The sequence below is a fragment of the Xiphophorus maculatus genome, chromosome 16, assembly GCF_002775205.1.
Source record: "Xiphophorus maculatus strain JP 163 A chromosome 16, X_maculatus-5.0-male, whole genome shotgun sequence".
NCBI classification, from domain to species: Eukaryota; Metazoa; Chordata; class Actinopteri; order Cyprinodontiformes; family Poeciliidae; genus Xiphophorus; species Xiphophorus maculatus.
Genome location: NC_036458.1, coordinates 21,070,961 through 21,096,898, shown reverse-complemented (window position 1 = coordinate 21,096,898; position 25,938 = coordinate 21,070,961). Strand labels below are relative to the sequence as shown.

Below are 25,938 nucleotides of genomic sequence, written 5' to 3'. Positions count from 1 at the left end.
GAGAGAGAGAGAGAGAGAGAGAGAGAGAGAGAGAGAGAGAGAGAGAGAGAGAGAGAGAGAGAGAGAGAGAGAGAGAGAGAGAGAGAGAGAGAGAGAGAGAGAGAGAGAGAGAGAGAGCGAGACCTCCACTCGGGAACAGGAGGAGGGGCGAGAGGGGAATCCCAGGGAAGATTAGAAATATCGCGTTATTGCTTTTCGCTTCTGTCACTCCGTCCGCTTCCCGGGAAGTTAACATAAAATAAAAAAATAAAAAAACTATGAATGAATGAACGAAAGAAAGCAGAGAGGGAAGTGGGTGCGTGTTTTGCGGGAGGAGGCGCTCAATGTTTACGGCAGCGGAAGAAGCAGATCTGCGGCGGAGGAGCTCAGTGAGGATGAGCGGCGCGGCTCCTGTACCCGGTACCACGCACCCCTGATGAGGAACGACGGCGTTTGTGGACGCGTCGCTCTTTGTGTGCAGATGCGGAAACGCGCCGACACATTTTTGGCTCTAACAAAAGACGACGACGACGAAGAAGAAAGACAAAAGAAACGGACCGGATGAACTTTGATTCGGACCAGCCCGCATGAGGCCTCTCTGGCGCCCAGCTGGACAGCGCCGGAGCCCCGCAAAAGTCCAGGATGCTCCCGGGATCCATGAGCGCGTAGAGGGCAAGCATGTCTGACCGCAGAGAGGCGCAGACCGGCCACCACGCTGAAAGGAGTAGCGCCGTTTGTTGTGAGGAGAGATTATAATTATTTCTTATTTCATTTTCTATGAGAAAGAGGGAAAAACAGAGCGAATGGCAACGCTTGACAAGCGCGTGCGTCCGCGGATTTCCTCTACGTGACCCCGGTCTCACTCAGAGTGCCGCTGTGTGTGTGTGTGTGTGTGTTTGCTTTTTGTTTTTGTGGTGGACAGTTCGGATGCATTCGCCCTGCCTGCTCAAAGAGACATATCGGTTCAGGGTCAAAGGACTGATTTAGCGAGGCGAGGGGAAGCCCTGCATGCCCGCCTCGTTACGCCATGGATGACTCGGGGATAATCAGGCGCCGCAGGCTGCAGGTGAGCCGACCGCAGCAGGCTGGAGTTCTGCCTCATGGATGGAAAAGCTCTCTCTCTCTCTCTCTCTCTCTCTCTCTCTCTCTCTCTCTCTCTCTCTCTCTCTCTTCTTATTCTAAGTTTTGGTTTGTCAAATTTAAGTGTACAGTTTTCTCGCCAGTCATTTACCTTTAAAAAAAAAGCACGAAAAACATAATTTATTCATTTATATTTCTTTGCTTGAAATGTCCATTTCTTAAGGTGTTTTCACCCCTGATGGTCCGGTAGACCGAGTTCGGTTTGGGGAGCAACAGTTTTCATACTGCACTGTGTGAAATGATCAGAGCTAGTCAAAAAAAAAAAAAAACTGTTCCCCTCCACGCCTGTGGTGGCGCTGCACCATGAACCACTTAACGAAACTACATGAAAAACCTTAAAAGAAGAAGAGCGCGACTTCCTTCTTCTCAAAATGTAAACAACAATGAAGCGGCATCAGATTTTAGAGGTGGTTTCTCCCTCCAGTGCGAGGGCTAGCACGTTTGTTTCGGTTGTATTCACCCAGAATGCCCTGCGCCGCAGTCCGTTTCCTGCTGGTGGATGGGTCCATTTTCACAGTAGAGCAGTGGCTAGTTTTTTTAATTGAATTTAATTTTTTAGACCCTTGCAAAGGTAGGAAGGATCGGTTTCGCATGCAAGTATCAGCTGATCGCCAATCTCCCAAGATTAAGGGAACTGTAGCATATTTATCGGCGCGCCTATAACACACCCTCTTCACGAACCAGAAGACTGCGATCCGGATCCTATCAAATCATGATTCTGCCACCACCATGTTTCACAGTGCAAATAACCAGTTAGATTTCTGCCACACTGAAGAAAAGCAATGTGATTCTGCATGATTCTGCCATTACCATGTGTTTCATCAGAAGAAACTAAGATTGACCTTTTTTGGAAACACATACGCCTAGTAGGTTTGGCATTAAACAGGATTATGAAAATGCACTCTATGCCCAGTCGAGCCTTTTAGAGGTTTGTTTCTTTACACTTTTTTATAGGGGCAGTGTTGTGTAAAATTGACTTTTTTGAGCTTTACAACATGTTATAATGTTATTCCCTCATCAAAAACATTCCTGGAGTGTTCCTTTTGTTCTTTCTTGCATGTTTAAGAACTCCTTTAATCTCCATGGCAACTATTCAGTTATGCAAAACGCCTGGTTGGACCTAGCCCCGCCTTCGAGGACAAAGCTCCTCCTCAGAGCTGAAGTTTCCAAGCTTCCGTCTGACAGAGCAGCCCTCCCCCACTCAGCTCCTTCAGACTAGCCAGCAGCAATTAGCAAACACCTGATGGAACTGCGCATCAGCTGAGCTCATTATAGGAGCCACTTCTGGGTGAAACTCTGGTAAAAACAAAACTTGGTTAAAGGGTTAATAGAGGAGCCATGTTGTGATGACTTCCTGAAGGCAGAGATTCAGAAATAGTAGGTTTTAAAGAGACAGAGGCCCAATTTCAAAGTGCTGAATTACAAAGTAAAATTTTCTTTTAACACATTTCTTGATATATACAGCATTTTTATAACAAGTGAAGTCAACATAGTTACTTGATTATGCTATAAAATGATGATAGTATCTGGCTGGAAATCATATAATAAAGCCCCTTTAATATGTCAGGAGATCTTCCATGAAAATTTAGTGGTCTACTAGCAAACTAAAATAGGTTCTCTATGGTTTTTCAACAGAATAACAAATAAAAGAAACAAAGTCATGTTAATGGTGAAGTGCTTCATCAGACACAAATTCAAACTTCTTTCATGGCTATTTGACCTAAACTAAATCCGGCTGAAATCCTTGGGGTCAATTTGCAAACTGACTTATGACTGAGTTTGCAGAAATGTTTTGTTATTTTATTTCCAGATTAAAACAAGCTGATTATAAAACCACAAAGAAAACAAAGCTCTTCAAAAAAAGGCTTCCTTATACCCCCCCAGACTCTCTGCTTAAGCCTATTGCCACAACGTGACCCGATTCCACTCCAAGACAGGAAGTTTCTGTGTGCCGTAATTCAGGTCACACACATTTAATGTTCTGATGTGTGCGGCTTTGCTCTCGCTCACCTAACATCGGGGTTTAGCCTTCCCACCCCCAACCCCACTCGGCACCGTCTGCTGCACTAGATCCACGTGGGACAGATGGGCACCGATGCGTGTCGATATGATGCGTCCAAACGACTGCGCTCATCTACTCCGAGGCAACCAGGGGTCACGACCCCGCCCTCGCCTTCTCCCTCGGCCCCTCCCTCTGCCACGGTGCGGTTCAGTCAAGTGAACTGAGCAGAGATGAGCGGGGGGCCTGTGGGCCATGTGTGTGGTTTGCGCGCAGCTCCCTCCCGCTGCGACGCATTTCATTTCCAAAACTGCGCGCTGGCGGCTTGTTTTGCTGAAACGGAGGATCATGACTCTGCAGTCAGGATTTTTGTCCGCCGTTAGCCGTTAGCCCACCAGTGCAAACACATATTCTCCATTACGACCGTGGCGGCCATTTTGAAAAGCGCCACCGTCAAAAGGAAACACAAGATCAAGGAGTCATGATGCGCTGCGACTCGACACCGAACACATTCACCTACATTCCCGGTTTCAGCGCGAAAATTGACTCGCCGTGACAACAAACATGGTGGCCATCTTGAAAAACGTCCCCACCATCTTGAAAAGCAACTTTAGCTGATATTATTCAATTCTCTGCTTTCACTACGCACTTTGCTACAACCTCGACTGAAATTGATCTTCCCAGGACATTATGTGATAAACATGAAGAGGCTGCACTGTTTGTTTTTTTTTTTTTTTCAAAACAACTCACGCTCAGATCGGTTAGAGAGTAGCTGTTAAAAAACATGTTTTTTCAAAGATTCTCAATTTAACGTAGGTCTGAACTTGAACTGTTTCATTCGGACACGTGAATATTCTTGTATGGAAACATTTACCTGTATGTAAGTTTAAAGAGAATGGATGCTTTCTGTGTAAGAATAAGTGTTACGGTATAAAGCATGCAGGCATTTTACGTCTACACACACATTCCATGTTCACATGCCATCTTTATGGCTGTGTGTGTATGAAATGGTTTGATGACAACTGATTGGATTTGCATGCTCTGTTAACACTAGAACTACCAAAGATTCCCAAAATGGGAATCTTCGTCCAGGTACCAGAGAGGGGCCAGTTTGGCCCTGTCCCTGGAGCTACCAAAGAGGGGCCAGTTTGGCCCTCCAAGAGAGGGTGTGAAGAGGCGCCTTTGTTATGTAAATAAGGCCATTACTGTCCTGTTCCAAGGACAATCAGCGTGAAAGTTGATGTAGTGAGTTTGGCTCTCCTCCCCCCTGCTCACCAAATGCAGTATATTTCAAGTCCCATGCATAGTTTCTCTTTGCATGGTAATTCTTACAACAAATCCTGATGTTGTTTTCTAAGTTTTGTCCCTCTAGTATCTTGTCTTGACTCTCAATTTTCTTTTTTAAACAACATGTTAACCAGTTTAATAGCAGATGCGCTCTAAAACTTTGTATATTTTGCATCCTTTGTTTACGGCTTTTTTTTTTGCAAACTTTACAACAAAATTAAATGTCTTTTCTTAGTGGTTAAATTATCAGCTAATAAACTGTTCATGATCTACTGCATACGTTTTGTTAGGTCAGTTGTTAACCTAACAAGCAACAACAACTGCACCATTTAATTGATTTTAAATGTGTACTATAGGCAGAAATGTCTGTCCACTAGCCTATATTAATTATTTAGTAATAAGCTGTTGTAGTGACTGGTGGATGGTTATGGTCTTTTCTATAATTTCTTCTCTGAAATTGCAATAGAGGACTGGGGTTTCACAGTACACTATGGTGAAAAGTCAATTTAATGATGTCGATGAAAGGATGTTAGCTGCCATCTTCCAGGTGTGTTCAGTTGGAATCAGAGAGTAATTAGCAGGAAAACTAAGAGTACTTGTTCCATGCAGGTCATCTACATCCTTTCAACAATTGTCAATGTCTAAGCCTATCACACTGCATGCATCCTCACCCCCGTCTGTTGATTGCCTCTTCTGCTGTTGGTTTTGTAGGTTTAAATACTCAACAAGCTGTCGATCTTTTACACAGCATCAATGTTATTCTTATCTCTATAAAAAACACAGAAATAACCCCCGGCATTTATGACATGGAACCATAAAGAAATCGAAAAGCAAACTCTGGTCTACCTAATAACCAGGGTTATTAGGTGTGGTTTGAATGCATAAGTATGTGCCAAGCAAAGTGAATATCATTCCAAAAGCAAAACGTGAATTGTAGGTCAAAGCATTCTGGATAAATAAACCAAAGCAAATGTGCATGTCTTGCGCTAGCGGGAGGAATTGCTGGTAGTCTTTTGCCAAAGATGAAAATGAAGTCATACAACTGCTAAAATCTGACGTGACTCTGTTTTTGTTTACATGTCATGATAATCATTACATTCAAAATTGTAACATCTGTTACATTTTAAGTTGATAAGATATGCTTTCACACTGCATTGTGTTAAACAAATGAAACCACATTAGCAACTTGTTTATCCTCTTGCCTGTGAAAATGCTGCACTAAGAATCACTGAAGGAAATGACAGAACAAAATCTGAACAAGACACTAAGCACAACTTGATTCTTAAAAATGTAAGCAAAAGTGGGGTGGCCTCAGATTTTAGCTGTTGTTGGATGTTTATTTTGTCTTTGGGTAAATGTGAAAAAACAAACACTGTTCAACAAAATCTGCTCAGCATGAGTCGGGGATGAGGCATCAAACTATGGAGAATGTTGTTTTTCACACAAGTACCCTCTGCTGTAGTGCGTTTCCTGCTTTTGGAGCGGTCTCAGGACCACTTGGCATTCACGTATACATTCAAACCGCACTACAGTTCACTTCAGCTGAACTGAGACCTAGGCTTTTAGGAGGACCAGAGTTCACTTCTTTGGTCCGCATTAGAGTTTGAGTACACATTCACACCTCCCTAAATCAACCAAATTTTCTAGGCAAATGAAAAAGAGTATTAACGTGGGCTAAAGAGGGCTGGTGTGAATTTACCCCAATTCTCCTGAAACTTTGGGAACCTGTGGCAGATGTGTACAAATCCACTCTCAACATCTTGTACATCACATGCCAATGTGTTATAAGTGGGAAAGGAAATGCAATTTTTTCCAACTTGTGGAGAAGATGAGCTATCTTATGCTGAAGATTGCTGTGTATTTTATCCAATTCACTTGTGAAAAAAAAATCACAAATGCATTGAACAAAGATACATTTCAAACATTTTTCATGTACAATATCAGTAAATACAAAGTTACACAGAAGCAGCACAGCGGTGTGGTAATTACCAATGTCTCCTTGGAAAAAAAGATCTCCAGTTTGAATCGTAGCCTTGGATTTATTCTGTAGAGTTTGCGTTCTCTCGTGCCCTAGTGTTTGGACTTCCTCTAGCAGTGCTAAAGCATAAATATTAATAATATTCAAAATACCTTGTTTTAGTACATCTAAGTAGCCATCTTGGTGTGTTTCTGTGTTAGCCCTGTGTTGAACTTTAAATTCTCCCTAAGATACATTCTGCCTATCATCGACAGATAACTGTATCCAGTTTTTGGGCCTGAATAAGATGTAAGCTGGTACAGTAAAAATGTCAGAAGAACATTTCTGAATTGCTTGGGTAAAGGTATTGGTCTCTGTAACTCAATTCCATCAGGGTTGATAAAAAGGTAAATGCAATAAAGAACCTTGGATTTGATGAAAATGTTTACATTAAACACTTTGGTGAGCACACTTGAGTCTATGAAACACAAAATTCTGCCTTTTTCACATGCAAATGGTAAAAATTGAGTAAAAAATCTTAAAAATAAATTATCTTCTATTCCATTTACATAATTATCCACTGAAATGTTTTAAAATTAAGAGAAACAGTGCAATTGCACGTCTGTTTGCAGTCATTTTTATATGTATAAACTGTGAGCATACGCCTAAATGTTGAATTGGGGAGTGGGGAGAAGGTGACTTTAACTGCTGTGTTTTGAGCGTGAAAGTTGATGTAGTGAGTTTGGCTCTCCTCCCCCCTGCTCATCTACAGGGATGCTAATTAGACCATTCAGAGTCGTCAGTTTGGCCACATTTGGATGCTAATAACCCAGTTTGGCCCCTCTCGGTAGCTCTAGGAAGATACCCAATCTGGCCCCTCTTGGTAGAGATAGGAATTTCTCAAAATCCTGGTAGTCCTAGTGTTAAGCTGCCATGTCAGTCCCTTGGGCCTCACTCTCTCTCACCAACACTCCCCCGCCCACGCACTCCCCCACCCACCCACACACACACACACACACCCCTTCTTTCAGCACCATATGGTGACACACCCCTCTTCTCTGCGGCTGAGGTCAGGGGTCACAACCATGAGGCTTTTTCTCTGACATGACTTACATAACAAGAGCGTGGTCTTTGTGCCACCTAATAACACGCAGACAAGAACGCCTACGTCTTTATTTTTCAAGGAAGTGGTGCAATTGATATCAGACCTTTAAAGAAAACATTAAAGCTTAGATTGTGATTGCATAAAACATATCAACCGTATTCCAGAAAGTTGCTTGCTAAAATCGGTCGACGTTTTTACATGGAGCACTGACTGAAGCTTGTGAAGAGAAGACGTCCGTTTGGGTGTGTAAGTCAGTGCGCTTCAGTGACACAAGCTTCAATCATAATTTCAGAATTATGATTTTTTTTTTTTTTTTCCCAGCCATTGTTTACATCCTGCTTCCGGCGCAGAATCACGTTGCATTTCTCTGCGACGTAAAAGTCGGATTAAGTGCCACATGACCGTTCCGACTGCAGACGCTTGGAAAACTATCAGACACCTTTCTGATTTATCACCGCATGTGGAAGCGGCACGAATCGGATTTTTTATTTCATTTTTTTTTTTTTTTTAAGACGGTGAAAAGATCGGAACCGGTCTGTTCAGACTGCCGTGAAAAAAGTCCGATTTGGGCTTCATTTGCCTGCGGGTGCGAAGGAACGGTTCACATTTGCTCCCAATCTGTTTCTCAGACGAATCCTGGCTGCTTCTCATGTCGGTTAAAGTTGTGCTGCCCGTATGATGAGAGCCGCAAAGGTTTCATTGGGTTATCGTAGAACACAAAGAGCGCACAAGTCATCTTCCCCATGCGTACTCTCCGATTGATCGTTGTTTGTCTCCCGGCCAGCTCTCCACTGTCTGACAAAATGAACGGCCTTGCCGTCCTGAGTGAGCAGAGCACTTTATATTCATGCTGCTTAGCTAATCTTATTTTCTCATAACCTGGCTTCTCTTTCCTTTCCTTTTCCTCGTCTCATTTCTTCAGTCCAGAGTCGTAAGAGGTTTTTATGGCTGTAGCTTACGACCGCCTTTACTGGCTGCATCTAATGTTTGTCCCCGACTGGCCATACTTCATGTCTAAGCACACCTTAAATCCCGTCACATTCTCACTTGCTAGTAAATTGGCAAGTGAACCGTTCAAATGTAAATCCCTGGGTGATGAGCAATGTGCTCAAACTTACAGCTTAACCCTTTGAAATTGTTCCCATTTTGATGTAACAACATTTCAGTATTTTACTTGGATTTTGTGTCATAAAGTGGAAAGAGAAGGACACATGCCTTTCAACAAACCTCCCCTCGTTGATACTTTTACAGAACTGCCTTTATTTGATCATTTGCTGTTACGGCTGTACTTACAGTTCCAACAAATCAGTGGTGGGCACCGCTAGTAAGACAGTTAGCTGTGCTAAAGCCACAGAGCTAATACAAAGCTAAACAAACAAGGTATTTAGCTGAAGCTAATGCTAAAGCGCTAAATTCAACCATATTTATAATCGCCAAAACTCCAACACAGATGTAGAACTTGATTAAAGTGAAATTTGAGAAAACAGCCAGGTAAATTAGAGCCTTGGGATTTATCTGGAAGCTAAGTGAGCTAAATGTTTTCAAAGTTAGGCAAAATGCTAAAGCCTTAAATGAAAAATTAGCTCCACTATTGGAAGTGTTTCCATCACCGAGACGAAAGCATTCCTGCTCAACACCAGCTGTGTTCCAATTACAGATGTGCTCAAAACTTTGTCAACATTGCGCTAATGTAAGAAAAGACATACAATTATGAAATTGTGAAATAAGAAACATGATTAAAATCATCCATGAATTAGTTTGTTCATGTTGTATGTCATTAAAAAAAACATACCACGCCATCTTCCTCCAACCACTTCCTGTCGTCGTCTCCTTCTTCGTAGACTTCACCAGCGGTAACATCCGATTGTTGATCTTGTGATGGCAAAAAAGACAAAAAACCAGAGCTTTTTAGACATTTTTGTGCTTCCTGATTTAATTTTGAAATGTCAAATTGCACATTATTATGGTGAATGGAAACACAGCTGGTGACCAATACCTTCAGCTAAAATGCAGTGACGCTAAAAACACCGAAAACAAAACCACCCTCTGAGTGGGGTAGCTACTGTTTCACGACTTCGTACGTTAATGTTTGTGCGAATAGTGTCTCAAATAAGTGTAGCACCGTTAGTAATTATGAACTTTCTGCCCTAATATTGGTTTGTACATGGAAATACTTTTGCATCAGGCTCAGATACTCTAAGACAGCTCTACTTAAGAGTGTATGAACACTGATGTTTCCCTTTATTCGTTCAATCCCGGGAACACGTACTCGCATGCTAACCCCGTCGGACCGACAGCCTGGAGCTAAAGGGATCAGACTATCATTTCTTAGCTCAAATCTCAGCTTTCTGGTCCCCCGAGGATCCAGCTAGCCCTGGATCAACCGCGAGCTGTGGCTCAACTTAAAAAAACGTGGTCAGGAATCAGAAGGTGCTTTGTGTAAACAACCGACCTACATCAACGGAGAGATTCATTAGCATTTAGTCTCAGCTGTGCTGATCCCTCGGCGTCCCACATCTGCTTTTAGTCTGCCGTTTTTCCAAGCTGCATCTGTGAACGCAGCGGCGTGGGGAAGGCAGCCGTGCAGTGAGCAATGAGCACGCTATTCCGTCAAGATAATTAAACCGCAGGAGAATCTGCTTTGAGCCACGGCCTTCAGAATATTTGGTCAGACCCACAAAAAAAAGAAGCTTTTTTTTGTTCCAGTCGTATTATATTGAATTTTTATCCTCCCTTTATTAAAATAGTGAGACTTTGAGCAGCAGCAGCTGTGGGAGTATTGCAAACTGTGACTTTTATTTGTTTATTTTTTATTCAGGATGAAATCACTGTGTGACTTTATTAAGAGGAGAGGTTATCTAAACCAACCTGGCCCTCTGTCAAAAAGTTACTACACCCCCAACCTAACAACTGGTTGTGTGCAACAACTTCTGACACGAGCATTTGAAATCAGTGACGAAAAGATCTGTTCAATTATTGCAAGAAAAACATTTTTTTTTCCCTTTTTCTTGAATATTTTTTTTTGTAAATCAGCCACAATGTCACAGCATGTCAATTGGTGAAACGTTACCATGTTGCGATGACTTCCTGAAGCCGGAGTTTCAGAAGGAGCGGGAGCTTCTTAAAGAGACAGAGGCCCAATTTCAAGGCATCAAATTTCTTTTCAGTCAGATTTTGATATATGTAGGTTTTTTTTTTTTATAGCAACTGGAGGTAACAGTAGTTGTGCTATAAAATGGAAAATACATAACAATACATAACTGGGAACTGCCCCTTTAAACGAACCAAGCGCATGTTTAATTCTAACACATTCAGGTCATTGTTGGTTATCTTTGATTGATATTGAAATTTAATTATATGAGACATTTCAGTTTGAAAAAACAAAGCAAAAACAGAAGAGATCTGTAAAGGAAAAAAATGCTTTTTCCCCCCAACGCTCTGAACTCGTAAATGTTGTCGACATGGAAGCCGGGACGATTAAAGGACGGCTTCGGTTCATTTTAGCAAGTTAATTACGTCCATTTTAAACTGAGCAGGTCTGCTACGAGGAGGTAGAGATGGAAACATTTTGTTTGCCCTTTGCTACGCGCTCCACCGGGGTTAATGTATTAAGATGTGGCTGTAACACACTCAGAGCTCATTTCCTAGCTGTAAAAAAATTGAGACATGGTTACCTGAAACTGAGATGACAATCATTTGGTTACTGCTACCTCAACATCTATAAAAAAGAATAAATAAATTTATTAAAAAAAAAAAGATCCAATCAGGTCAAAAATGCTACCAGATCTCAATAATATTTTACATTGAAACCAAGCATAGATTTGTTTTTGCTGCACATTTGGTATCTGTTTTGATAACTTACTTCAGCCCTGACCTTTTTATCTGTTATTTGCGTCGCTGGTTTGACCGTCTGAAGGTAAACCGTGTGCCGTTGCTCCGGGACGTCAACACTTTGAATTTTAATGAGTTTTTAACCTTCTCTTCCACCACTTAATCTACTCTGTTGTTAAGTATTCAATGGGAGGACTGGAGTGGCATTTGGGGACGCCACCAACAGAATTATTGTCCATTGTCTTCTGATGGTTTTGCTGCTGAAGGGGCAACATGCAAATATGCAAACAAGTATTAATTTTGTAGCGTAACCTTTTGCGTGGGGCTGAGGTCAATGTGGTGGTGTAATCTACTGAGTGATGCCTCCCAGAAAAACAGCAAGATTTTAATTTTTAACTTATTGTCAGGATGAATTCAATGTCTTGCTATCTGTATAATCTATACATACATTTGTAAGTATCTTCATAAAGATCCTGTTGATTTTGGGCCTCTAAATGTATTTGAACTGTTTTGGGGGTTTTTCTAGGGTGAAATGATCACACAACAATCAAGACCAGTGATTGTTTTTTTTAGAGCAAAAATTTAAGGGAAAATTTTGATTATTATTTTTTTTTTAATTTGCAAGCTCAACATTGAAAACATTTTATTCTGACGTTTGAAGCACAACTTTTCAAAGGGGGTGAAGTTAGCTCCACTCCACTAGCTTCGTATTAGCATGCCGTACGCAGTCCAGAACCAGCGGTCATGCGTTCCCTTTTAACATGTTTCGACTGTTTGATCCAAACCGGCGCCCTCTAGAGGTCAGGGTGACTGGAAACAACAAAATCTATCAAGGTTCAAGACCGTTAGGGTGCTGGAACTTAGATACTGAAAAACAAAGAAGCCTCTGTTCCAAAAATAAAATTTGCAGCTACCAAAATGCCGTTTGGAGAAATATTTATGCTTTGACGAGACAAAGATTCGGCTGCAGATTTTGGCCTCAGTGACAGGAAGAATGTTTGTAGGATCCGACCTTAGGCTTTGAAAACCAAAGCACACACTTCTAATTGTCAGATATGGCGGTGGCAGCATCATGTTGAGGATCAAAATGGCTGCAGTGGTGGAAACAGAGAATTGTTTCCAAATTCTAGAATTTCTCCTTACATGAAAAGCTCGATGGGCTTCCAGGCGGACAGCGATCCGAAACGCAGACGCCGAAACAAAAAACAGTTCCTTCAGTTAAGAAACGGACTTTTTAGTGTTTTGGACTGAATAAATTAAGGCTCATTAAATCCCTGTGAAAGGAAATAAAAATATAAATGAACTTCGCCATTTCTGATCATAAGTACAGTCAAATATCCAGTTAGTTAAGCCAGTAGCTTGTTGACACAAAACGTGTGGTTTCTTTGCAACTTAAGACACTTTTTTTTCCCCCCAAATTGTCACCTTCCTAACATAATAAGTCACTTTTTCTTTTTTTAAAGTGGCTTATTGTTTTAGGAAGATGACAAAATATTAGTGGGGATGTATGAACATATTTGAGCCTTTGTGCCTAATTTTGTGAGCAAACCTCAAATCTCCATAACTAAATCTACTCTCTTTTTAAAAATAATAATAATATGGATGTAATAAGAATAACAAAATCTAACCAGCACTCTGTGTAATGCCAACTCTGCTTTGACACAGTTTTCACTCCAGTTGAGGCGCAAAACTGGCTTCTCTTAATGCATCTCGCTCTTGTAAGTCATCTTCTCCTTGGCTTTGACAGCCCAGAGCCAATTAGCCAGATCAATGAAGGACAAAGTGAAGAGGGATCAATGAGTTGAATATTTACTCGACCTTGTGAAGGGAAAGCTCTCTCCTAGTTAACCCTGCAGGCACGCAGCTGAACGTCAGGGTTGATTTGGACTTCTGACCCGGAGGCGAGGAGAAGGAAGGGGCGAGCTGGAGTAAAGCAACGTGTGAAGTATTTGAGCTTTTCCTTCATCTCGTCGTGCTAAAAAAACTAAAACTTCTATGTATTTTTATTTGAATTTTCGGTGATATATTTTACAAATTCAAAAATCCGTGTTGAGCCACATTTTCCCTGATACCCATAAATAAAATCCAGTACAAAACGTGACAGTGGCAAGGAAGCCGAGTTCAGATTGGGCCTAAAAACAAACAGAAATCCAAATGGGTCCCGTACACATTGTGTGAACTCTATTTAAGAGCCTGATCCCGAAGTAAACCAGACATATTATTTTAAACTGCTGTTGCCTTAGTAGTTGAACTTTCCCCACGTTTAGCTTTGGATTAACGTCTTCCAGCTCCATTTTGTCGCTTGCTGTAACGGCAGGGTGAGTCAAGTGCAGATCTCCTGTGATGGGTGACTGATAGGAGCGGCGCCGTGTGCGCAGGACATGTTTGTTACATTCTGAAAAACTTCTTTGTTTTCGTTCTTTCTGTCTTTGTTGTTGTTTTTCTCAGTCTTTGTGATTCTGTCCGTCTTTCTCTCTATTGCGCGTTCTCGTGTAGTTTTCTCTGTGCTATACGTATGGTAAGGCTGATTGAAAGGAGAGCCTGCTAAAGCCTGGGGTGGAGGTTCAGTCTCCAGCAGAATAGCGGCCCTTTACCTCCAGCCAGAGCTACATGGGGCTTGTTTACATCAAATACGTTCTGTGTTAGAACTACAAACGCACCCAAGTTGCTGATGAAAATACCAACCACACTTTTCAGATTTACACTTGTAATTTTTTTTTTAATGTTGGTGATGGTGTATCCTTCACCTTCCACGTCACAGTCATACAGCCTCTTTCAGCTGGTCCCGCTCTCCCCGCCGCCGTCCTCCCGGTGCTCTGAGTGTTCAGAGCTCGGCGCTGTCAGGAACCAAAACACGCAAATCTGCGTTCCCACACAAAATGTGTCACCGTCACGCGAGTGTTGAAGTAATCAGGACGAGCTGCCAGAGTCGCTCTGGGTGATTAAGGGTCACTGTCAAGCGATTCCCATCGGTCCGCGAGCAGCAGACCAATCACCATTTGACATCGACGGCACAGCAGGTCTTTAGGTTTCTGAAGCAGAGGGAAGGCTTAGGGGACCGAGAATCGAGTTACACACAGGAAGGGCTCGATTTGAATGTTATTTATTTTTTATTTTTGCCGTATTTAATTCATGTGTTCAACCACAATTAGAGGAGGCTGTTGCAAAAGCACGAGAGAGATCAAAAATAAACAATCAAAACCATTTAAAAATAAAAACACAATCTGCACCTTTTTTTTTTTTTTTACATCTATATGTATTTCTTCTTTTCTTTCAGAAATACAGTCACGCGCGATACGTCATTTAAAAAAAATCATGATGACAGACGTCAACAGTTACACATATTCATAACTCGGCCAAAAACGCATTTTGCCAAATAAATCTGTTTCGATTCGGCCTGGTTCATCCTGGTGCAAAAACTGCCTATCAAATAACGTGAGTTTTCTTTTTTCTTTTTTTTCTTCAAAATTGCAAATTTGTTCAATAAGGCAAATTTATTTCCCTAATTTCCATTTGAGCAGATTTATGGTTAATGTAAGAAAAGCAGCTGGTGTTATTGTGCTTTACAACAATAATAATAATAATAATAATAATAATAATAATAATAATAATAATAATAATAATAATAATAATAATAATAAAAGAAGATGAAGAAACAAATTCCATCTAATGATATAGACAGCATCAAAGTTACATAACACATCCCTACTGGCTTTAAGAGATTTACAGGAGCGGCAAATGCAAATGAGGCGGAGTAGCAGAGCTTGCCAACAACCGATGACGTCATCCAGGAAACGCTGCATTCGTCTTTAAATGTTCACGTGAATTAACTTTGGGGGATTTTTTCCCGCACCTGATCTCTTTTTTTTTTACTCTCCTCCTTCTCTTTGTTGCTGCCAGCAGGACCTGCCGCTGCCGCGCAAGAACAGCAGGTGAGTGTTTTCCCTTTGTTCACTTCCTGTCCCGCTCGCCGCCTCGACTCTTCCAGCCTCTCCTTTCGTGAAACGAGCAGTAAAAGCAGCGCGCGGACCTGGTGTGCCAGTGTGAGCCTGGCACGTGGTCGGGGGGCTTGTGTGAGAGAGCCGAGGAAGAGGAGGGTGTGGAGGAAGAGCAGCTGGAGTGTGTGAGACTCCGATTAAGACCGGAGACAATCTGTGGATTCTGTCCATGGTGCTGAAAATAATTCATACCCACTGCTTATTGGTTATTAATCCATCACTTTCATTTTTCCCTCCCCACACCTACTTTTCTGCACATTTTACTGTTCTGCTTCTCCTTTCTGGGTGTTTTCACTCTAAACATGAACAATAATAGCAGGGGTTATGTTTAAGAATAAACACGAAGGATTCAAAGGGAAGTTTTTGGACTTAAAAACGCAGCATCGTGCATCTGAACCGGTTTTGCCTGGTTAAAACAGGCATCCCGCCGTTTAGACGCTTTCTTTGTTACAATGACTTTGTGGAAAACTTTGAAAAAGGCTTCAGAAAGAAACTGAGAACTGCGGATCAAAACGTGGATTCTTGAGACGCGGTGTCAACTGTTTAGACGTTTCGGTTTGTTTTTGATGACACGTTTTGGAGTAGAACACATGGAAAAATGAGTTTTGATAGTGAAATGTGTAGCTGTGTCTGTCAGCGAGACCAAGAATGAGGCGTAAAGACAATCGATTAGCTTAACTTATAGTGATTCTCTTGTTGTTCTACTCTAAACAGAGGTTTTCAGTAGATAATATTCTACAAGTAAGCTTTTTATTGTTCTGTTTTTGTATAATGCAGAGCATGAAGGCCTGGAAAGGGTGTTATCTTTCTCTAGACCCTTGGAGACTGTTCTGCCACCTTCCCACATTTAAAGCTGCAGCATGTAATTTTTTATAAAATATAATTTTTTTTTACATATTTGTTAAAACTGTCACTATCTCGTGACACTATAAAATAAGTCAGATAATCTGCAAAAAGATCAATCTCCTCCACCTCCTCCATGAGGTGCCGTCGCCGTCTGAAACAAATGCGCCGCTCCAAAAACAACCAATCAGAGCCAGGAGGAGGAGGGCCTTAGCTCTGTCAATCAACCTTATGAACATGCTGCTAAATGTGCTAATGGCGGAGAAACAACTTGCTGTTCCACAAAAACGGTTTGTCCGCGACCATGCTAACTAGCCTTAGTATTCATGGCAGGCTCAAGCTGCATTGTAGCACAGAGTAAGGCAGGAGGGATGAGCGGGCATGATTGACAGTGCTAAGACCCGCCTCCTGGCTCTGATTGGTTGTTTGCAGTTAGCACTGCAGAGCAACTGGATTTTTTTTTGGACAGATTATCTGTGTCATACTGTAGTCTCATGACATCGTGGCAGATTAAATATATGTGAAAAATATTTTTTTAATATAAAAGTTACATACTGCAGCTTTAAGGCTTTTAGGCTTTCTCATATTTTATCCGAAGTGTCAAATTCGGCTCTCGTTGACCTAGCCACATGACAAAATTGTATCGTCTTGCTCACAGGGAGGATTTCTCCCATTGACTTGGATTGTCTCCAGTAGTTTCTCCCCAGGACCAATCAGCAAACAGAAGGAAAAGTTGTGAACGACGATTTCAATTCTCTGCGTTGTTTTGGAACTGTAGTCTGCCTGTAGTTTTAGCAATGACAACCGTAGGAAGTGAGCGAAGACGTTCAGTCCGAATTGGCAACGTTTCCAAATATTGAATCAACATTAACAGCCACCTCATTCGGCTCTGCACTTCTCTCTTAGCATTGGAGGATGGTTGTTTAGAGCTCAGACAATTTCCAGCTTCTTAGCATCGAGCTAGTAATGCATTTCATGCGTCGCGGGCAGATGTTAGCAACTGGGGACAATTTAAAACCTCAACAGAGTCCACGCCTCCAGGAAGCAATCGTTTCTCAGACCCTCCGGACGAAGCAAACGGTGTAGGACAAGGCCTCGTTTTTACAAGCCTACAAAATACCTCCAAAGATCGTCAAACAGCTGAGAACTCATGGATGGAAATTGCAAAGTCACTGTCCATGAAGGAATCTGCCTCCCAAACATAAACCTGCCAGAACAAATGTGGTTGGTTTTTTCTTTCTTCTCTTTTTAAAGTGCTTTGAAATAAAATGCAAGAAAATGGACAAAAACAACGTAAGCAAAATTTGAACCAAGTCATCTTTAAATGTGGGATTGGGCATGCTACTTTCTCCCGCTCATCACATGCCGTCTCCCTCAGTCGGAGGCCATTAGTCCGCCCTCCATTATGGATGAGCTGAGTGGAGTTGGCTCCTCGCTCGGTCTGCCTGCTGCATCCATTCGAGGGTAAACCCAGCCGTTCACAGCTTGTCTGCGTATGTCGCCTACCTCCCAATTAGCTATGCTCTCTTAATCTTCCACCACTTCAAACCCTTTCTCGTTGTTGCGTAACAACCCTCACTACGGTCGGCCTTTAGTCGTTGTGAAAAGCTAACATCTCTTTCCTCTGCTTCCTTCATTCATGGTGCCTTGCAGTGAGAGCTTTTAACAGAGTTGAAAGCAAAAATTGCAAAAGTACATCATAGCCTGGATAAAACGACCCATAATCCCCTGCTGTCTTTTGTTATTCCTTTCTATACGAGCGACCCACCCTTCCTCCCCTCAGCACTCCCTCTTTCTCTCTCGTTCTCTCTTCCCTCCCTCACCTTTTGCTTCTTGGACTCACTTGCTCAGACACGCAGTCGCCAAAGGATGTGGGACCCACCGTATGTGTCAGTACGGGCTGAAATTTCGCCTGTGTTTTGTGCCTTGATACATTCGCAGCAGAAGTCCAACCGGCAGCATGTTCCGACGCACTAAAAGGTACCGCAAAGGGCTGGGATATCGAACCGGGAGGATTTTTGTCTTGTATTTGTGGTTTGGGTAGATGGAAGGTCAGGCAGCAGTATGTTTTATGTAAAGTCTAAAGTGTTTTTTTTTTTTGTAAAGTCTGTGAGGTCTGAGGTAATAACCATGTGAGTTTGAGTTGCTACTATCTTACTGAAGGTCTGAAAGTGTTGATGTTGGATAAATGGTTTATTTTATATTTTCTAAAGTTGAGTGGATGTCTTTTTTTTGTTTCTGGACTGCTGTTTTTGTGGTATCCATCCACGCCAGTTTAATAATGAACCAGAGGAAGTGGTTTGCAAAGACTCCCACTCACAACATCGCTTTTTTAGCATTATTGTTTTCACTGACTGCCAAGGAATTAGCAACGGCTATACATTGTTACCAGAGTTTTCATTGGTCAACATTAAGCTAAAGTGTTGATTGTTCAAGAAGGAAATTCAATGACATTGGGTAAGCTCCAGGGCCGTGGTGGCAATTGATGTCCTTCATGGCTCCCCAATTAAAGACACCTAATTTAAGTAAATGCCAGAAAAACATGCCTGCTGAGGAGAAAAGCAAACTGTGTGAATAAATAAAAACTGATTTTTATGCTTGCCTGATTGTAAAGTTGTTAATGGAAGAGGAAAATAGCATAAAAAATGTTTCTGTTTCCATTTTATAATAGGCAAATCTCAGCTAGCCTATATTAAAAACAATATCCTGGTTCATGGTGGAATTATCTAATTGTAGTTTGACCAGTCACAGTCTTAGATTTTGAACTAGAGGTGAGCAAATATAGGCTCACTGAAATAGGCCTTAGTTTACAGCACATAGGAAGCTCCAAAGCAGTCGCTAATTTTAGCATCTCTAGCTAACGGTTAGCTGTTAGCTAGAGATATTATATATATATATATATATTTTTACCCCTCCAGGGGGTCTTTTGTGGGCTCTAGTGTCCCTTATATGACAGTAGGCTGACAGGAAACGGGGAAGGAGAGGGGGGAAGACATGCGGCAAATATCGTCGGGTCCGGGAGTCGAACCCTCGACGGCCGCGTCGAGGACTCAAGGCCTCCAAATATGGGTCGCGCTAACCGCTACGCCACCACGGCACGCCCGAGATGTTATATTTTATTTCTCTGGTATTATATCTCTGCTGCCTTTTCTTTTTTCTGTTGTTTACAGAAATAGCTTCTAAACTAGTTAACAATGTAGAAGCTTCTTAAGGTTTTCCAAATGGTTTTAGCCTGCCTGTGAGAGCTGTTTGTTGAGCGACTTTTTTATGCAACAGCAGGCTGAATACTTTACTAATAATATTTTCAAAACTGAGAAATTACATTTTAAAAAGGATGAAAATACTTAATATTTTTTTTTTGTTTCTAGGTCTCTGTTTTCCAGTACTCCCTCCCCGCCACCGCCACCATTTTCCTCTTAGCAGGCTTAGCAAGGAATCCATTTCGACAAACGTTAACTCATGGAGGATAACTTAACTTAAATGGTAACACTTTATAAATGTGTTACTATGGTAACACATTTATAAAGTGCAGTCTGTGTCAACAACATTTTCTAATAAACCTGGAGGTTTTGTTCGGACTAGTGCTGGAGTGAATTTGAAGACACTTGTGAACGTGTTAGCATGTGGACTTTGTTTACATGTAAGCTAGCTTAGCTGGAACTAGTAAAAGTAGAGTTTCTGTAGGTCAGTGACAGGCTGCCAGTACTGAAGGGATCTGCAAATGCACAGGGATTTGGGTGAGACATAGAAACACATAACAGAGGAGTAGCAAGGTTCTTAAGTCTTTTTTATATATGCTAAAATGATACGTCATCGTGAACGTTTGTCCCCGGTTCTGACGTTTTGTCTGGCTTGACTGATTAATGTAGCAAAGCATTTTATTGAAACGTGGCTTTTGGTGACTCATAGAGAGATATTTCTGGCCCGGCTTCAGGTTGACCGATTAACAGTCAGCTAATGATTACCTGAGTCAACCGGATCAAGTAAAAGGTGGATTTTTCTGAAGGCTGACTTTTACGCAGAGACGCTTATTCGATGGTACAAGGTAAAAAAAGTAGTGACCATAATTTAAATTACAATATGAAACACATTCATTCTGTTAACCAAGCGTTTAACTTATATTTTTAATCGCTTTAATTTCAACTATGTGAAACTAAAGCTGACATTCAAGCTCCAGGGGTTTCCTCTTTGGCTCCGTCCCCAGTGGATGTCCTGCTGAGCTTCTGAGTGACTTCATTGTTCCCGGTTTGTGAGAGGTTGCCGATGCCCACCTGTGGCCTGACACATGATCAGAAACATGGACGTCTGAGCTGCTTTGCTGCCCGAAATGATGTTCAAATCCAGCGTGATTTGTAGCAAAAGTCACTATGACCTGTGGGAGTCCCTCTCCATTTTAATTTATGAGTTTAATTTTATATGGCCCAATTACTTTGGTTCCATTTGCAATGTTTGTCCTTAATTGAGCTTTATCTATATGCAGCAATAACATGTAACAGAAATGTACACAGTTTAATGTATAAATATAAAAGTTAGTAGTATAAAGTCCATTAAGACCCAACAATACATAAAAACACAATACAATTCCAACAAGGTATTTAAGAAATAAGAAATATCATCATTCATTATCACACAATTGTTACTTTATGCTTCTGTTTAGTTTGAATTAGTCTATACGTATGCAAGTTAGCTTCTGCACCTCTGCAGTACATCTTGACAAAATTCTCAACTTTTTAATGTTGTTATTAAAATGATTAAACTTCTTCAGTAATTTGCAGATTACAAAATATAAGAGTGGACACTAGAGGAATAATAAAGTTGTTGTTTTTGTTTTGTTTTGTTTCACACATCTGGAAACCTGCACCAAGCAAATATTTTACAAAGTAAAAAGAAGTGGACCAAGAATCGAGCCCTGTGGTACACCTGCAGAAATTATTTGTAACCATAATCCAAAACCTGCTTATGACAACCTATTGTTGTAATTTATAACAAATGATTTAAATTACTCTAAGGTTATTAAAGAAGAAGCCTTGTCTTATCATTTCAGAATGAGGATATCATAATTGAATGTGTCAGAAAATGTTTGTAGCTCCTAAACCTGACGATGTAGAGGCGTAAGGAGTTTAAAGAAAAGACGAGTGACTGAAGGAAACTGGAAGGGAAATGGGTGGAGGTTGTTGTGCCTTCTTCTGCTCTTCCATTAGGGAGCTGTTTACTGAGAAACGAGAGCGTGGAAGACACACTTCTAGCTTTGACTCCATTGTTGTTCCTCATAAGGACAAGAGGTTCCTCGGTTTTTGTATTATTAAAAACTGTTTTAAGGCTCTCCTACAGTAGTAGATGGTATGTATATATTTATATATTCGCTCCCGACCAACTATTGTCACTGATATTTTGATTATTTTGATTGGTGACATTACTTTTTACCTAAATCTATCTTGGTTGAGAGCCAATCCAGACGATTGTAACAGTGAAATGGTAACAAAGAATTCAAATTTTGTATATAAAAAAAACAGATGTTATAATAGAAAATAAAAACATGCATGTGTTTGTGTTTGTCCCTCGGGTGCTGAGGCTCAGGTGTGCTGTGCATCTGTGGAAACGGCACAAACACAAAGACATCACCTTCATGCAGTTTTTTTTCTTCTTTTGTGCGTGTGTGTGTGTGTCTGCTACAAATCTTTCACACACCTGAAAGCTAAATGTTCACATTCTCTACTCATAAACACTCCTGGACCTTAACTAAACAAGCCGAGCAGTTAGCTGTAAACCAAGCGAGGTCGAAGTGAGGCCGGTGCAGCTTTCCCCCTACAGAAGCCCGGCGCTTCATGGCGGATCGCGCAGGATCTTCCATTACTTAATGTTTCCAGTAAAGGTCTCTGCCTTCTTCTCTCCAGCAAGATTCTGTTTGTTTCTGTTTATTTTTATTTTTCTACACCAAAAAAAAAAGTTTCTTTGAACAGACTTAAAATACATATATATGTATATATATATATATATATATATATATATATATATATATATATATATATATATATATAATTTGTTACAGCTAATTTTATTGGTTTTGTTCAAGCTATATCTGATTTTAGAATTATTCAAATTAAATAACTTTTTTTAGTGTGACAGCATTGGTTTTTTAACAGTGAAACCAATGCTTGCACTCTCTTTAGATCTCATTTCTATTCAGCAGCAGCTTGAAGAATCCATGAATTTATTGCAGCTTAAATATACTTTATTTTTTTTATTATTATTAGAAGAACTGTATTGTGGATATTATTTCACCGAACATTTCCAAACGACACTTCACAAGCTGTGGCTACACGGTTAGATAACCTTAGAAATATATTCTGGAATATTCCGAACCAGAACCGCACAGCATTCTGGGAGATGTAGGCAGAAGAAAGGCTTTACCTAGTCAACCTCTCACGGCCAGCTGAGCAAGATCGGTCGGTCCCATCACCTTACTCACCCGCTTTTTGGTTACTTGGCAACGACCTGCTGAGTATCTTGCGCAGCAACAGTTTCATGTTTTCCCACCGTTTCTCTTAGCTGCTTAAAAATACAAAATAACAGCACACCAGTTTGGTAGTATTTCAGATATTAAAAAAAAAAACCCTAATCAATAATTATCAATAACGACCGATATAAAACTTTTATGTCGTATATGGCGATACGAGTCATTTTCTCCCGTAACTCTTTGTTGTTTGTTTGCGTATTCATGTTCCATTTTTACATTCAGTAAAAATGTGGGGGCATTGTTCTCCACCGACCCAATCAGCTTCTCTAAGTTCTCATCCTTGTTTCTTTCTTTTCTTGTTGTCTTGCTTTGCTTATTTCTGCTGCTGCCAATCTTTTCGCAATCAGAACAAACGAGTTTATTCTTTCAAACTCTTTCATTTCCTGGGGCGGGGGAGAATCAAAACCCTTTTTCCAAACTCGCCTCCTAACGCAACAATTTGCTGCCAGCTTCCTCTTCCTGACGCGGACGACCTCATTGCCGTTTCACATTGTGTCACCATTAGATCATTTCTTGTGTTCGCCCTCTTCCTCCTTGTCCTCTTCCTCCCCTCCTCCCGCGCTCCCTGGTTGGCATTCTCGGCGGTCTCCCCCGATGCTCTCTGCGTAGCAACAAGCCGTCACGTGAAAGCTCCTCCTTTTCTCCACCACATCCCCTTTGGGCTTTTAGAGGGTGGCAAAGGTTTTCTCCCCCCAGCCCCCCTCTCTTTCTCTCCTGAACTAAATGAGCTAAATTTCTGATTTTCAACCCAAACCAAATTTTCTTTTTATTTTAACGCTTCTCCTTCTTTAAGGGTCGTTTGTTCCTACAGCTGGCGCTTTATGGGTCCGTTTGGGTCTGGAGAAGGAAATCTGGGCCATGTTTACTTATTTTTGGTCGAACGAGCAACACTTTTAACCTTTTCCGACACGACTTTTTCTTTTCTACTGACTCCCCACTACCATTTTGGTTTATTTAGCTTTAATCTCCTGCTTGTTCCAGACAAGACTTTCTCTCTTTCTCCATTTTTAATTTATTTTTTTTGCTTCATCATTCTAACATCAGTCCAGATCTCTGGGCTACAAATCATTCCTAAGTACGTCGGAGTGCTTTTCTTTTTATTTATTTATTTTATCTTAACCGACCGTCCGGTGGAAAGCAGGCCTCGGGCGTCACGCTTAAAATTTTGAACTTGCGTCGGCAGCGCTCTGTCTGAATGTTTGCTGCTGTTCTGAGAGCATTTTATTATCTGGCTCAAGGACGGCACTGTGGGTTTTCAGCAGGTTTCTCTTGGCGATCCATTAAACACGAGTGGCTCTGCTGCTAACATTGTGCATTACTCTGTTTTTGTTTTATTTGTTCTGTGGAGAAGTTCATAAAGTTTAAAGAAGCCATAGGTTGAATATACTTAGAATCCCTACTGTTTTTTTCTCCACCTAGAACAGAGGTGAGCAAACTTTTTGTCACAAAAGTCAAAATTGTCAAGTCTAAAGTATTAAGAAATAAAAATCTAACGAAAAGTAAGCCTCTTTTTTTTTTGTAAGAAATTTTCATTTTAGATCCAAAGAATTTTGTGTGTTTGCTATTTTTCTTAATGTTTTTTTTTTTTTTTAGCTCCTTTAAACAAATATGTTCTCTGTTCATGTACAAGGTTTGGGTCAACTATTCTTTTATTAATGGTTTAATTTTTCCTATTGTATCGAAAAAAATATTCGATAAAATTTTTTTTTACTTACCGTCACATTTTTCAGAATTTTTCTCAATATTGAGATATTTTTCTAATATTTCTCTATTCACTATGATTTTTTTAGTCATAGATTGATTTATTTGCTCCTCTATTTCCTCTTCCCCTCCTGCTTAAGAAAGTGAAATAAATGCAGAATAGATAAAAAAAAATAAATATAAAAGAAAATGTGACATTAAGGTTTTTTTTAAATGTCAAAATAAATTAATAGGAGAAAAATATCAAATCTAATAAAAAGATTGGAACTAAAATTAAATAATAACTATGATGCTATATCAATACTTTATAAAATAATAAACAAATATTAATTTATTTGTTAATATTTTTCATTTACAATGAAATAAGTTGGGAAAGTTCTTAGTTTTTCATTTGTTGGATGTAATATTTGGTAGAGGAATTAGATTAGAGTTGGATTATTGTCGATGTGACGTGATGATTGGTTGAATATGTTTAACTGAAGTCGTAGCAGAGCGGCTCCGTCCTGCACGTTTCTCCTGTGTGTAATGTCAGCTCCAAGGAGACGGGCCGGAATGAGCGAGGAAATTAAATTCTCTTCATCACTGCCGTCTCGGTAGCAAAATATCCCAACTAAACTCTGCTGGTGGAACTTCACACGTGTTTTCCTTCCCCTGCTGTTTTTATGTTGTTGTTTTCTTTGCAGTTGCCGCACGAGCAACAGGAAGAGTCTGATCCTGACAACCACGTCTCCCACGCTGCCTCGCCCGCACTCCCCTCTCCCGGGTCACCTCGGTACGCTCACGACCTTAAAGCTGCAGGATGTAACTTTTATTTTAAAAAATATATATATATTTCTTTTGCATATTTGTTAACCGACAGTATAAAACATATGCCATCTTATATGTTGTGACAACATAAGACGGATAATGTGTGAAAATGTTCAGCTCCTCCACCTGCTACTATTGCCATCTGAAGAAATGCATAGCTCTCTGTCAAGACCCGACCAATCAGAGTCAGGAGGCGGGTCTTAGCGCTATCATTCAAGCTTGGGTATTTCCTGCTAAATGGGCACATGCTCATTTAGCAGGGGGCTAAATGTGTATTTGCAGGAAAACCTGTTTATCCGCCGTCATCAGTGGCTATGCTAACTAGCATTAGCATTCCTTGTAGACTGTTATCGTGAAGAATCTGTAGAGTAGCGGAGAGCGAGGGGGAAAGAAGGTTGTGACCAGCGTGTACACAAGTGTCATTGACAGCGATAAGCCCCTCCTGCTGGCTCTGATTGGTTGTTTCTAGTTTGCACTTGGAGAAGGCAGAGGGCCTGAGTTTTGTTTCACAGATTATCTGTGTCATGTTATATTTTCGTGACACAGAGACAGACAAACTGTAGGTTCATCAATATGTTCTACCACAACAGGCCCTCTGAGGACATTCATGAACTTGATTTGGTCCGAAATGAAAATGAGCTTGACCCCTCTGGCTCAGTGAAATTGATCTGTGACGCCATCCTGCAGCGGATCAATAATACATGTTTCAGCCAATCCAGTTAGTTTGCAGAAAGGATACTTTCTTTGGATCATGTTGTTAATATTCCTGTCACA

The 25,938-nt window shown here is 40.8% G+C and overlaps 1 protein-coding gene and 1 long non-coding RNA gene across 4 annotated transcripts in view; one reads left to right on the top strand and one right to left on the bottom strand.

Moving 5' to 3' along the window:
• Nucleotides 1-14,362, bottom strand: part of LOC111611625 — a 30,569-nt gene extending 16,207 nt beyond the window's left edge. The window contains exons 1-2 of the long non-coding RNA XR_002754129.1: nucleotides 14,046-14,362; nucleotides 9,260-9,339 (exon numbers count right to left, since the gene is read on the bottom strand). This is a non-coding gene — a long non-coding RNA (uncharacterized LOC111611625). The remainder of the gene's footprint in view (nucleotides 1-9,259; nucleotides 9,340-14,045) is intronic.
• Nucleotides 193-25,938, top strand: part of LOC102231248 (microtubule-associated serine/threonine-protein kinase 1-like) — a 51,225-nt gene continuing 25,479 nt past the window's right edge. Inside the window, exons 1-4 of one of the 3 annotated variants that reach the window (XM_023348840.1) lie at nucleotides 193-718; nucleotides 902-1,045; nucleotides 15,202-15,230; nucleotides 25,041-25,129. In XM_023348840.1, the coding sequence (XP_023204608.1) occupies nucleotides 1,007-1,045; nucleotides 15,202-15,230; nucleotides 25,041-25,129 (157 nt within the window). In that variant the 5' untranslated portion in view covers nucleotides 193-718; nucleotides 902-1,006. Of the gene's footprint in view, nucleotides 1,046-15,201; nucleotides 15,231-16,228; nucleotides 18,120-25,040; nucleotides 25,130-25,938 lie in introns of those variants that run through there. The other 2 variants (XM_023348839.1, XM_023348841.1) reach the window with 2 other exon arrangements.